This window comes from Sus scrofa, chromosome 17 (genome assembly GCF_000003025.6).
Source record: "Sus scrofa isolate TJ Tabasco breed Duroc chromosome 17, Sscrofa11.1, whole genome shotgun sequence".
NCBI classification, from domain to species: domain Eukaryota; kingdom Metazoa; phylum Chordata; class Mammalia; order Artiodactyla; family Suidae; genus Sus; species Sus scrofa.
This window is the reverse complement of record NC_010459.5, coordinates 31,131,895-31,146,187: the sequence shown is the minus strand read 5'-3', so window position 1 is coordinate 31,146,187 and position 14,293 is coordinate 31,131,895. Positions and strand designations below refer to the sequence as shown.

Genomic DNA, 14,293 nt, shown 5'->3' with positions numbered 1-14,293 from the left:
TGTCTTTTTGCCTTTTTCTGGGGCCACTCCCGCAGCATATGGAGGTTCCCAGGCTAGGGGTCTAATTGGAGCTGTAGCCACCAGCCTACCCAGAGCCACAGCAACGCAGGATCTGAGCCGCGTCTGCGACCTACACCACAGCTCACAGCAACGCCGGATCCTTAACCCACTGAGCAAGGCCAGGGATCGAACCCGCAGCCTCATGGTTTCTAGTCGGATTCGTTAACCACTGCGCCACGATGGGAACTCCCCCACCTGGTCCTTTTCAGTGTCGTTTGAGAACTTGTATTAAGTTTCCCCCTGGCACCAAGAGGCAAAGCTCATGGCAGTTGAGCCAATTTTGCAAACCAGTGTGGAGGACTGTGCAGAGCAGGACCCAAGAGCTCTGTCATGTCCTGCCTTCTGGGCCCCATCCCTGCCAGCACCCCCCAAGGGGCCCACAGCAGGTGGACAGGCTGAGGGCCACAGCCATCCCATTACACCAGGTCCAGGCAGCCACAGTGGGGGCTCTACACTCAGGGACCAGACAACAGCTAGAGGTTCCCCCTGTCCTAGAACACCCTGCTGGAGGGAAGCCTTTCAGAACCTAAGGCCAGAGCAGGCATGGGAGCCATGCAAGGGTGGGTTTCTTCTCTGGAAGAAGAAACCAAGGGCCTCTTGCTTGGCTGTCATCCCACTGAGCGGACCAGCTGGAAAGTGGCTCCATCCCCCTGCCCTTCACTCCCTTTTGGACAATGATGTGTTCCTCCCAGCAGAGGGCAGGGTTTTGATGGGCCAGAATTGCAGTCAGCAACCCTGACCCCTGATTGGCCAGTCTCCCAGCTCAGGGACCTGGCTTCAGGGTGTGTGGGGGATGGGGGTTGCCCAGCAGCCAAGGCCATGCTGAATGCTATTGGGTCCTGCTGGGGCTGCTTCGGGGAGCCCTGAGGAGCACCCCGGGCCATAAGCAGGCAGGCTGCTACTGGACCACCTTCAGATACACCTTCCCTTCTTGTGCCAAGTTTGGCTGTGTGGAAGCTTGGTTTCTCTGTGTTCCCTCAGCTCTGTCAAGACCACCCGTGTTGTTTTCCACGTGGTCACAGGACTCAGGACCTGTAGGGCCTCAGTGTCGGTTTGTGGGGTTGCCCTGTGGCCCTGCTCCTCAGCTGCACTCCCAGGTCAGTGTCCACTGCTTGCGGGGACCCAGCTCTATATCTGCACCTTCTGCCTCCTTGGCTAATGCCTCGCTTTGCTGACGTACCATTCAGTAGCTTCAGATTTGGTTGGAAGTGATCTTCCCTCAGGAGGTGGGAGGCCCCATCTGCCTCTGACCCCCCAGTCTTGCTGCTATAGAACCTGGCACTGAGCACAGGATGCTCTTTTTTCTCTGGACTCTTACAGATTGTTTGTTCTCCAGTTTCATGAGGATTATTAGTGTGTGTGGGTGTTTTGGTGTGTTGTTTGTTTGATTTTGGGCACACCAATGGCATCCTTAACCCTGAGCCACCAGGGAAGTCCGGTGTGGGTGTTTTTATTTGCTGGCTTCACAGTGGGACTTTGCCACCTGTCTACTTGGAAAAGTCCTGTAGTTTTCCTGTATCCCCCTTCCCATCAGTTGGCTCCCTTTCCTAGGCTTTTAGAGGATGCCTAGACTTTGGGAACAGATTCTGTTTTTTTTTTTTTTTTTAAGGAAAGAGAAAATCCAGGTAAAAGTGCTGCAGAATAGAGCCAGCTAATTTCAGAAAGCAAGCCATCCAATTTTGAACTTTTTTCTTAAAACATGTTTTTTCTTATTTAAAATTTTTAATTGTAAAAAACATGTAATGTAAATCTACCTTCTTAATCATTTTAAAATATACATTTCAGTTGTATTAACTATATCCCCACTGTGTGTAATGGATCTCTAGGACTTACTTGTTCATCTTGCAAAACTGAAACTCTATGCCTACCAGGCAACTCCTACCATCTCCCCATCCCAGCCCCTGGCACCCACCTTCACTCTATGTCCATGATTTTGACCATGCTAATTATCTTATGTAGGTGGAATCCCACAGTGTTTGTCTTTTTGTGACTGGCGTATTCCACCCAACATAATGTCCTCAAGGTTCATCCATGTTGTGTCAGGTGGCAGGAATTCCTTTTAAGGTTGTCATTCCATGTTATTAATTTATCCATCCTTTTGCGGATGAATGTTTGCATTGCTTCCACTGCTTGGCTGTTGTCATGTGCTTCAGTGAACACAGGAGTTCAGATACTCTAAGATCCTGCTCTCAGTTTTTTGTGGTGCAAACCAAGAAGCAGGATTGCTAAATCGTACAGTAGTTCTATTTTTACTTTTTTTGGGAACCCCCGTTACTCTTTTCCGTGGCATCTGTACCAGTTTACATTCCCACCAGGAGTAACCCGGGGGTTCCAATTTATCAACATTCTCACCAGAACTTTTGTTTGTTTGTTTTTGTGGCCTTGCCCTCTGCATGCGGAATTTCCTGGGCCAGGAGTCAAACCCAGCCACAGTAGCAACAGTGCTGGATCCTTCACCGACTGAGCCACCAGGGAACTCCGAGCATTTGTTTTCTGATGTGTTTTTCTTTATAGTTGCCATCCTGATGTGTGTGAGATAATATCTAATTGTGGTTTTGATTTGTGTGTCTCTAATGATTAAAGACGTTGAGTACTTTTCATGTGCTTGGCCATTTGTATATCTTCTTTGGAGAAATGTCTGCTCAAATCCTTTTCCCATTTTTTTTTTTTTTGTCTTTTTTTTTAGGGCCACACCTGTGGCATATGGAGGTTCCCAGGCTAGGGGTGGAATCAGAACTGTAGCTGCCAGCCTGCACCACAGCCACAGCAACGCCAGATCTGAGCCATGTCTGCAGCCTACGCCACAGCTCACAGGAACACCGGATCCCTAACGCACTGAGCAAGGCCAGGGATCGAATCCGCAACCTCATGGTTCCTAGTCAGATTAGTTTCTGCTGCGCCACAACCGGCACTCCCCTTTTTCTGTTTTATAGACCAGATTATATTTTTTTTTCTTGAGTTATAAAAGTTCTTTATAGGAGTTCCCGCTGTGGTGCAGTGGTTAACGAATCCGACTAGGAACCATGAGGTTGCGGGTTCGGTCCCTGCCCTTGCTCAGTGGGTTAAGTATCCAGCGTTGCCATGAGCTGTGGTGTAGGTCACAGACGCGGCTCAGATCCCGAGTTGCTGTGGCTGTGGCGTAGGCCGGTGGCTACAGCTCCAATTAGACCCCTGGCCTGGGAACCTCCATATGCCATGGGAGGGGCCCTAGAAAAGGCAAAAAGATTAAATAAATAAATAAAATAAAAGTTCCTTATATGTTCTGTTATAAACCTCTTATTGAATGTATCATGTGCAATTATTTTCTCCTGTTTGTCTGTTTTTACTTGTGTTGCCTATGTTTTTGGCATTACATCTAAGAAATCATTGTCAAATCTAACAGCATGAAACTTTTCCTCTGTTCTTTTTTCACTTTTTTTTTTTAAGGCCTGAAGCCACGGCACATAGAGGTTCCCAGGTTAGGGTCAAATCTGAGCTGTAGCTGCTGGCCTACACCACAGCTCGCAGCAATGCCCGATCCTCAAACCACTGAGCAAGGCCAAGGATCCAACCTGCATCCTCATGGATACTAGTCGGATTCGTTTCTGCTGTGTCACAATGGGAACTCTACCTCTGTTCTTTTTTTTGGCTGTACACACGGCAAATGGAAGTTCCCAGGCCAGGGATCGAACCTGCTATGGCAACTTGGGTTCCTTTAACCCACTGTGCTATGCTGGGGATTGAACCTTCATCCAGGTGCTTAAGAGACACCACTGATCCCATTGTGCCGCAGTGGGAACTCCCTCCTCTGTTTTTGGTTTTTTTTTTTTTTTTTCAGGCTGACCTCATCCTTCAGATTTTTTTTTTTTTTTTTTTTTGTCTTTTTGTCTTTTTGCCATTTCTTGGGCCACTCCCGTGGCATATGGAGGTTCCCAGGCTAGGGGTTGAATCGGAGCCATAGCCATTGGCCTACACCACAGCCACAGCAACTCGGGATCTGAGCCACATCTGTAACCTACACCACAGCTCGCAGCAATGCCAGATCCTTAACCCACTGAGCAAGGCCAGGAATCGAACCTGCAATCTCATGGTTCCTAGTTGGATTCATTAACCACTGCACCACGACAGGAACTCCGAGAATTTTTTTTTTTTTTTAAGGCTGTACCTGCAACGTATGGAAGTTTCCTGGCTAGGGGTCAAATTGCAGCTGCTGCAGCTGCTGGCCTACCCCACAGCCACAGCAATACCGGATCCGAGCGCATTTGGAAACTACACCACATCTTTTGGCTACCCCAGAGCCTTAGCCCACAGAGCAAGGCCAGGGATTGAACCCACATCCTCATGGATGGGCCTTAACCCACTGAGCCACAGTGGGAACTCCCATCCTTTAGCATATAGATGTCGGGTTTTCCCAGCACCGTTTGTTCAAGAGGTTGTCTTTCCTCGTTGTGCATTCTTTGCGCCCTCACCACATTTGTCCATGTGTGTGAGGATTGATTTATGGGATCTCTAGTGTGTTCCATTGGTCTGTGTGTCTGTCGTTATGTTTTGGTTACTTTATTGATTTTTAATGTCCTTATCTTCTCCCTCTCTCTCACTTTTTAACTCTTTCCTGTTCAGGTACACTTTACGGAAGACATATTTGCCCCTATCTTCCAGTCTGGATGTTGAATTTTTTATTTTATTTTATTTTATTTTTATTTATTTTTTTTTTTTTTGCTATTTCTTGGGCCGCTCCCACGGCATATGGAGGTTCCCAGGCTAGGGGTCCAATCGGAACTGCAGCCACCAGCCTACGCCAGAGCCACAGCAACTTGGGATCCGAGCCTCGTCTGCAACCTACACCACAGCTCACGGCAACGCCAGATCGTTAACCCACTGAGCAAGGGCAGGGACCGAACCCGCAACCTCATGGTTCCCAGTCGGATTCGTTAACCATTGCGCCATGACGGGAACTCCTGAATTTTTTTTATTGCAATTATCATGTGTCAACATCAGGAAACCTCCTTTGGTGTCTGATCATCCTTTTGTCCAATAGCATATTTTATTTATTTATCTTGTTTCATGATTTTATTGTTTTTCCTTTATCACTCCCTAGACCTTAGTTTTTCTCTGTGTGTGTGTGTGTGTTTGTGTGAACATGTATGCATGTCTTGGGTCACCCCCTTCTCCCCTCCCATATGTAACACTTGGCAAATCACTGCTTCCAGGCTCCAGTGAATAGGGGTGTGTAAACATCAGAATTCTGACCCCACTCAGACTTAATGACTCCTGAGACCTTCCATAGTTCCGAGGAACATCTACTGTCTTGTCACTTGAGCCCTTTTCTGGGACTCCGGGGTCCCAGGGAAGCCACAAGCCTTGGCATGACTCCTCTGCTGCGGTGGTACAGGCCTGAGCCTGGGGCATATTTCCCAGGTGAAGGTGTCCTTGGAGTTTTTCACGCCTTCCTGGCCAGTCTCAGCACTGAGATTTGTCATGTGATCTCTTGGCTACAGAAAGACCCCATCCTGGGTGGGAGGAGGGTGAGGTCTATAGGGTGCACATGAGCAGGAGCAGGCCTGCTTTCCCCCAGTGTTTTGAAAATATAGCTGGTCAGTATCTTGGATGGGGGTTAGGAAATGTCCTAGCAAACTGACTGAAAGATCTTTATGCCCGACTGTTGCAACGCTGGGCCAGGAGGGCCAGAGACAAGCACCTGCTCTCTTGGGACAGTGTCTCAGATTCCTGGGGATGAGGGAAAGTCCAGGAACTCAGCTGTGCATTGGGCAAAGCCAGGCGTGACCGAGGTCACATGAGCCAAGTGTGTGGCACCCTTGCATGGAGCAGCGGGAAGATCAGCACGTTCTCTCCGGAGGGGGCTAGCTTAGCATTGTTCCTGGGAGGGAGGGCCCCTCCGTGCCCTTTAAGCTCCAGCCCCACATCTGAGTTCTGCCCAATTCTGGAGTCTCGGCACAGGAGTTTGGGCAGGCATGCCAAGCATCCAGCAGGCTAGTGTGTATATGTATAGAGAAAAAAGTAGTGTAGATATTTGCCCTTTTTTGTTTTTGTTGGGTTTTTTTTTTTTTTGTTTTTAGGGCCATACACGTGGCATATGGAGGTTCCCAGGCTAGGGGTCAAATCAGAGCTATAGCTGCCAGCCTATACCACAGCCAAAATAACGCCAGATCCGAGCTGCATCTGCGACCTATACCACAGCTCATGGCAACACCATGTTCAGGGATTGAACCTGTGTCCTCATGGATGCTGGTCAGATTCTTTTCTGCTGAGCCACAATGGGAACTCCAATGATTTTATTGTTTTAGGTGGTGAAGTTTTGAATGATTTTAGTTCTCTTTACCTAGCTCTTTTGTTCTGATATTCAAATAGATGCCTTTTTACAGATTAACGTGATTCTGGTTCTTGGAGCCAGTGAAGGAGTTGGGGCTCCCTGGGAATATGTTTCTGGTCTCTCTCTGTCTCACAAGCACTGAGAGGACCTGGTGCCCTTCCCAAAAGCCCAGCTGCTCCCCTGACCTGGGCCGCATGGTGGGCTCGTGGGAGCCGGGGAGGCTGGTGAGGGCGGCTGCAAGAGGATACCATTGTCTCCCTTTCCCACATGCAGCCTGCGATGGGATGGACGAGGAGGAAGAAAGCCACTATGTTTCGAAGCTCAGGGACCTGTACCACAGCTGTGACACCACAGGGACCGGCTTTCTGGACCGGGAAGAGCTGACCCAACTCTGCCTGAAGCTTCATCTGGAGAAGCAACTGCCCATCCTTCTGCAGACACTTCTTGGAAACGACCACTTTGCCAGGGTGAGTACTTGACCTCATTCTCACAAAGACAAGCATGGAGAGCATGGGGTTACAGCTGTGGGCATCTGAGAAATGCCGGTGGACTAGAGGTGCTTGTCAGAAGACAGGAGGAAAGGGATGGTGTTTTCCTTCTGCAGAACACCTGAGTTGTGGAAGGAGGTTCCTTAAGATTGCATTTTTTTTTTTTTGAGTTCCCATTGTGGCTCAGCGGAAACAAATCTGACTAGTTTCCATGAGGATGCAGGTTCGATCCCTGCCCTAGCTCAGTGGGTTAAGGATCCGCAGAAACAGATCTGACTAGTTTCCATGAGGACACATGTTTGATCCCTGCCCTAGCTCAGTGGGTTAAGGATCCAGCGTTGTGGTGAGCTGTGGTGTAGGTTGCAGATACGGCTCAGATCTGGCATTGCTGCGGCTGTGGTGGAGGCTGGCAGCTGTAGGTCCGATTTGATCCCTAGCCTGGGAACTTCCATATGCCACGGATGCGGCCCTAAAAAAGACCAAAAAAAAAAAATTGTTTTTCTTTAAGCACAGTAACTTGCAGAGATTTGTTTTCATTCAGGTTTTCCAGAAGGATGTTTGAGTGATTGTCGGGCGGGGGGAGCTGGAAGGTCGGTGTGGTTGGTGACATGTGGTTCATAGGACAGGGATCTGTGGGCAGTTCACACTCTGGGTCCTTCAGTGGTAGGGGGCTACCAAGTACCTCGAAGGCAAATTGTCTCAAAATCACCCCACAGCTGACAGAACACTGCTCGCTGCTTTGCAGGGACAGAGGCTGCCTGTGTTCAGAGGCACCTGAGTTTATGCAGCCCAGACAAGAGGTATGCACTCGGAGAGTCCTTTTCTCTAGGAAATTCAGGGTTGTCTAGAATGTGATCTGGAGCCTGGACCACAGCTTGCTTTTCTGATGGAAACATTGAGAAGCACCTTCTGCCTTGTTCTTGCTTTTTTTTTTTTTTTTTTTTTTTTGTCTTTTTGCTATTTCTTGGGTCACTCCCGCGGCATATGGAGGTTCCCAGGCTAGGGGTCGAATCGGAGCTGTAGCTGCCGGCCTACGCCAGAGCCACAGCAACGCGGGATCCGAGCCGCGTCTGCAACCTACACCACAGCTCACGGCAACGCCGGATCGTTAACCCACTGAGCAAGGGCAGGGACCGAACCGGCAACCTCATGGTTCCTAGTCGGATTCGTTAACCACTGCGCCACCACGGGAACTCCTGTTCTTGCTTCTTAAATGTGTCCAGATGTTGACATGTTAGTTTGGAAAACAGTGCCTGTAATCTTGTTGGTCATCTTACCTTTTGAAGGAAGAGCATTTTTCTCCCCAGAACTCAATAAAACTGTTTTCATTTTGAATGAGAAAATACCTTTAGCCTGCAAATATTCCTGAATTGGCTCTTGAGCAAAAACGAATGAAGAAAAACAACGAAAGGCCCTCACTGCTGGCACAGGGAGAATGACCAGGCAATTCTGACCTCCTGTTACTTCCTTAGAGCTCGTGTGGCGGTGGGGTCAGCCCCACTGTTGCTCACAAACCCCATGCCCTTCTCTGCTTTTTCTTTCTGGATTTAAGAGTCAGGTGTGGTTTAGGGAGATGATGTCCTGGCCCCGCTGAGATCACCTGGAAATGTATTTGGGGCTAGATGAGCAAAAGGCACATTTGTGAAAATCAGTACTGGTTAAAAACAGATGACCTGGTGTCCTTGATTATTTTTGACAGTTTGGAAAATTCAGAACCAAAAGAATTACTTTTGAAAAAAAAAAAAAAAAGAATTACTTTTGGCCCAGGTTCATTACAGGCTCTGCTGAGGGAAAAAACCATATCGTTCCCGGGCTTTCTCCACTTTGTGCTTCATCTGTGAGGAAGGGAAGAACGTGACGGTGAAACGCTGAGTTACAATGGGAAACAGGCTGTTGCTTTGTCCACAGACCGGGAGTACCCCCAGCTGGCGCTTAGCTGGAATGTTCCACAGAGGCTTTAGAGGAAGCCATTGTCAAGCCAGAAGTATCCAGACAGTTATCACTATTTTCCAGAAGTATCCAGACCGTTGTCACGACAAATCAAATAGTGGGAATTTCAGGATGTTTTCAGGAAAAACAAAATAAATCCTTTACCCAGGAGAATGGATTGGCTTTTCAGCTCAAATATCACATATTTGGTTTCCTTATAAGCAACATATGTGACACCATATAAGTGTTAGTCATTGATACACTAATCCAGTTAACAAAATGAAGAAACAGTATTATAATATTTGAATTAATAAGTAATTTTTAGTGCTGTGAGGGTATGCTTGTTTTTAATCCCTATTTCCTGTTAAAGAAACATTATCAAGGTCTGGTTTCAAGCCAGAAAGTTGATGTAGCCTAAGATTTCTGGAACTCGTGGGGAATTTCCAGGTGCATTTTATGATATGTTCCTGTTTCTTTACCTCGAGTATTTTAAATTTGGGTAGAGGAGTTCCCACTGCGACACAGCAGAAATGAATCCAACTAGTTAACATGAGGTTTAGGGTGCAATCCCTGGCCTCACTCAGTGGGTTATGGATCCACTTTTGCCGTGAGCTGTGGTGTAGGTTGCAGATGTGGCTCAGATCCTGCATTGCTGTGGCTGTGGTGTAGGCCAGTGGCTGCAGCTCTGATTAGACCCCCAGCCTGGGAACTTCCATAGTGTGGCCGTAAAAAGCAAAAAAAAACACCCAAAAACAAAAAAACAAAAATGGGGGGGTAGAAAGAAAATTTTCCTCTCAAAAAAATAAAAATAAAAAAAAATTTAAAAATTAGTGTTACTGAAAATAGTTTTAAAGTTGAAAGTGATTTTTTTTTTCTTTTTAGGGCCACAGTTGCAGCATATGGAAGTTCCCAGGCCAGGTGTCACATCAGAGCTGCAGCTGCCAGCCTATGCCACACCCACAGCAATGCTGATCCTTAATCCGCTGAGCAAGGCCATGGGTGGAACCTGCATCCTCATGGATATTAGATGGATGCTAGTCAGGTTCTTAAACCACTGAACCACAGTGTGAACTCCAAAAGTGATTCTTTTTTTTTCCCCTTTCTTTTTTTATGGCTGTACCTGTGGCAGAGGGAGGTTCCAGGCCAGGGGTCGAATTGGAGCCGCAACTGAGGCCTATGCCACAGCTTGCTGCAACTCCAGATCCTTAACCCACTGAGTGAGGCCAGGGATCAGACCTGCATTCTCATGGATACTAGTCAGGTTCGTTACTGCTGAACCACAACGGGAACTCCTCTGAGAGTGATTTTTTTTTTTTTTTTTTTTAGGGCCACAGCTGCAGCATACGGCAGCTCCCACGCTAAGGGTCCAATCAGAGCTGCAGCCACTGGCCTACACCACAACCACAGCAACACAGGATCCGAGCTGCGTCTACAACCTACACCACAGATCACGGCAATGCTGGGTCCTTAACCCTGAGCAAGGCCAGAGATCCAACCTGCATCCTCATGGATGCTAGTCAGATTCGTTTCTGCTGAGCCACGACAGGAACTCCTGAGAGTAATTCTTGATTACAGGATCCAGCCTCTTCATTTGTGATGAGATCAAGCAGAGATGATGGTGTATCCTGTTTAGTCAAACACCTGATGCCGTGGGCTGCCTTTTCCTTCTTTTGTGAGCTGTGAAGGGAGAGGATACAAAAACACACACAAGCACGGTCGGATGTTGTCGGATAAACAGCAGCACACGTGGCCCTCAGACCCCCTTGGTGGATGAGAAGCAAGTCAGTCCATAAGTGTTAGCAAAGACACCAAAGAAATCTGAGATTTGATCAAATGAAATGGCCATTTTGTTCTGATTCCATAAAGTCAACAAGTGTTTCTGAGCACTTACTATGCGCTAGGCAACACTGGAAGCTAGGAAAGCAAAAATGAAAGAAATACAATGTCTCTCTGTGAAATGAAATCTATGCAAGGTTATTCATTCTACTACTGATTCAAATGGGAAAAGACTGGAAACAGCCTTTTCAATACGAGATTAGTTCAGTACATTCTTATAGATCCATATGATGAAATTTATGTATCAGCCCTAAAAAAGAGTAAAGAGGCTTCAGATTTTTTCATAGTGACAGGCTAACAAACTCAGTCCCACCTTTCACTGAGGGCTACAAAACAGTAAAAACAAAGATCTTGAAAATGGTAAGCAAACACATCAGCAGGAACTTACAGCCTAGGCTACATCAAGTATGGAAAGAGGTTAACCTTATCACACATAACCCCTTTGCCCTGAGAATATTTTCTGGTCTGCAATAAGCAACTGTGAAATCAATAATGTGGTCCTAAGGGCCTCAAAGGGCCAGGGAAATACAGTCTAAACCCAGGCTCCCTCAGGGTAGAGAAACTGATAAATCAGTCCCCAATATAGAGGAGGATCCTGAGGGTGCCTATAGAGTAAAGGTGAGCTGAAGGTGCATCAGCATTGTTCGGCTCTCTGGTCTAGAGGACCTCAGGCCTTGCATTTAGATCAGGCTTGCATTTAGATCAGATGGCCCTACAGCGGTGGTGCCTTTGGGCATCTGGCAAAAGCAAACAGAAGTCCTCTCTAGGGAGTTACTGTTGTGGCTCAGCAGTAACGAACCCAACTGGTATCCATGTGGGTGCAGGTTGAATCTCTGGCCTGGGCTCAGTGGGTTAAGGATCCAGTGTTGCCACAAGCTGTGGTATAGGCCTGCAGCTGAAGCTCCGATTCAACCCCTAGCCTGGAAACTTCCATATGGCATAGGTGTGTCCCTAAAAAGAAAGAAAAGAAAAATAGAGCTTGAAAATATCTACAGGAAAGAGGTTAACTCTAAAAAAGTGTGATATAACAAATCTGAACAGGAGTTCCTGCTGTAGTGCAGCAGATTAAACATTCAAATGTTGTCTCTGCAGCGGTTTGGGTCACTGCTGGGGTGTGGGTTTGGTTCCTGGCCTTGGAACTTAAATATGCCTGTATTTTCCTGCAGCAAAATACAGGGGAAAAAAATTGAACAAAGAACTGAATACAACTTTAAGAGTTTAACAGCAGATTAGACATAGCTGAAGAAAGCATTTGGTAACAGGACCTACCCAGCATGCAGCATGAAGATTCAAAGAGAAGGTGAAGATGGAAGAGCACCAATATCCCTTTGGTGGGAAGCCCAGGAGGAAAGGAGTGAATGGGGAGGGATTTTGTGAATAGATAACAGCTAAAAAGGTTCCAGAACAGATTTGAGATTCCGGAAGCCCAGGGAATTTCAAGTAGCATAAATAAAAAGAAATCCACATCTGGCCATAGTATTGCAAAACTGAAGGAAAACAAAGACAGAATAGCTTAAAGGCAGCCAGAGAAGGGTACACTTGATCTCTGTATTTTTTGCTACAATTGCATGAGAATCTATAATTATCTTAAAGGGAAACATTTAATAATTTTAAAAGAGCAGCCTGAGAGAAAAAGACGTATCCCACTGAAAACTAGGCATAGTTAGATTAACAACTCCCTTCTCAGATGTGGCACTAGAAGCCAGAAGCCAGCGGAAAGGTGTCTCCAATGTTCCAGAAGAAAACACTGCCAACCTGAATCCCATACTCCATGAGAATGCCCTTTAAGAACCAAAGTGAGGAGTTCCCATCATGGCTCAGTGGTTAATGAACCCGACTGGTATCCATGAGGACGCAGGTTCGATCCCTGGTCTTGCTCAGTGGGTTAAGGATCTGGCATTGCTGTGGCTGTGGCACAGGCAGGCAGCTACAGCTGCAATTCGATCCCTAGTCTGGGAACCTCCATATGCTGCAGGTTTGCCCCTAAAAAGATGAAAGACAAGAAAAAAAATTAAAAAAAAAAAAGAAGAACCAAGGTGAAAGAATGCATCTGTAGAAGGTGAACTCCACTCATCACATCCCATAGATATTTGTTGACTATTTACAGTGTGTCAGCCATGAGGTCACATGCAATTGTGGAGACAGAAAATAAACAAGTTGTCACCAGAGTGTCCCCAAGCCAACAGCTGCATTTAGTGCCCCAAGGAAGCAACAGAAAGGTGCTCGTTCAAGTTCTGTGCCAGGTGTGGGAACTTGCTTGGACCTACAGCCTGTGAGCTGCTTTTCCAGTACTTAACCCATGACATTTTGACCTACCTAGTAGCTCTTGTTTTGGTTTCTTTCTGTAGCCTGGGTGAAGCACATGTAGAGAAAAGAGCATCTGTATGAAGTGTGCAGCTCAGTGGACATCCACCCCAGCACAGCTGGGCAGCCGGCATCCTGCATCCCTGCTCAGGTGCCTGTGCAGCCCCTCTGCCTCCAACAGTTAGCACCATCCTAGTGCAAACACCATAGATTCGCCTGTCTCTGAACTTTATAGAAGTGGACATAGTTAACACGTGCTCAGTGCTTACTCTGTGGCCTTTTCACTCAGTGTTACGTCCCTGAGCTGTAGTCACACAGAGCAGATATATCGTCTCTGTTGGTGGTTTCCTTTTGTTTCCTCTTTTCTTTCTATAGCCACACCTTCAGCTTATAGAAGTTCCCAGGTTGGGAGTCAAATCAGAGCTTCAGCTGCTGGCCTATGCCCCAGCTACAGCAATGCCAGATCCAGATCTGAGCCACATCTGTAATCTATGCTTGCTGCAATGCTGGATCCTTAACCTACTGATCGAGGCCAGAGATTGAACCTTCATTCTCATGGATAATAGATTCATTTCCGATGAGCCATGATGGGAACTCCGATATCACACTTTTAAACTAAGGATGCATGCTGTAATTTTTAGGATAAACAATAAGAGAATGGAAATAGACTGCATGACGCCTGAATTAATGGGGGGGGGGGAGTCCTAAAAGAAAATTGGCAAATAGAAGGAAAGGAGAAAAACCAGCAGGTCAAGTTGAAAGCACAAGTAGATGTAAACTATGACATTTAGAATGGATAAGCAATGAGGTCCTGCACAGGAAACTATATCCAATCACTTGTGATAGAACATGATAGATGATAATATGAGAAAATGTATATATGTGTGTAATTGGGTCACTTTGCTGTACAGAAGAAATTGACAGAACACTACATCAATCATAATAAACAATTTTTTAATTGAAAGTACAAATAAAATAATAAATATAAATCCAAATATATCAGTGATGTTAAATGTAAATAAACTAAATGTTTCAGTTAAAAGGTAAAAATTTTCAGATTGGGGGAAAAAAAAATCCAAACACATACCATTCATAGAGACAAGTCTAGAACCTAAGGGTTTTAAAAAACTGACATTATTAAAAGTTTGGTTAAAAGATATAAGATGTAAATACTCCATAAGAAGCTAATTTGGGAATTCCTGCTATGGCATAGTGGATTACGAAACTGCCTACTGCAGCTCAGGTCGCTTCGGAGGCGCGGTGGGTTAAAGGATCCGGCATTGCTGCAGCTGCAGCGTAGTTTGCAGTTGTAGCTCAGATTCAGTCCCTGGCCTGAGAATGTCCACATGCCACAGGTGCAGCTATT

The 14,293-nt window shown here is 46.5% G+C and overlaps 1 protein-coding gene across 2 annotated transcripts in view; it reads left to right on the top strand.

Moving 5' to 3' along the window:
- Positions 1-14,293, top strand: part of NINL (ninein like) — a 112,084-nt gene that overhangs the window by 48,854 nt on the left and 48,937 nt on the right. For both annotated transcript variants that reach the window (XM_021078311.1, XM_005657666.3), the window contains exon 2: positions 6,644-6,837. In XM_021078311.1, coding sequence (XP_020933970.1) covers positions 6,655-6,837 — 183 coding nt within the window. In that variant the 5' untranslated portion in view covers positions 6,644-6,654. The remainder of the gene's footprint in view (positions 1-6,643; positions 6,838-14,293) is intronic.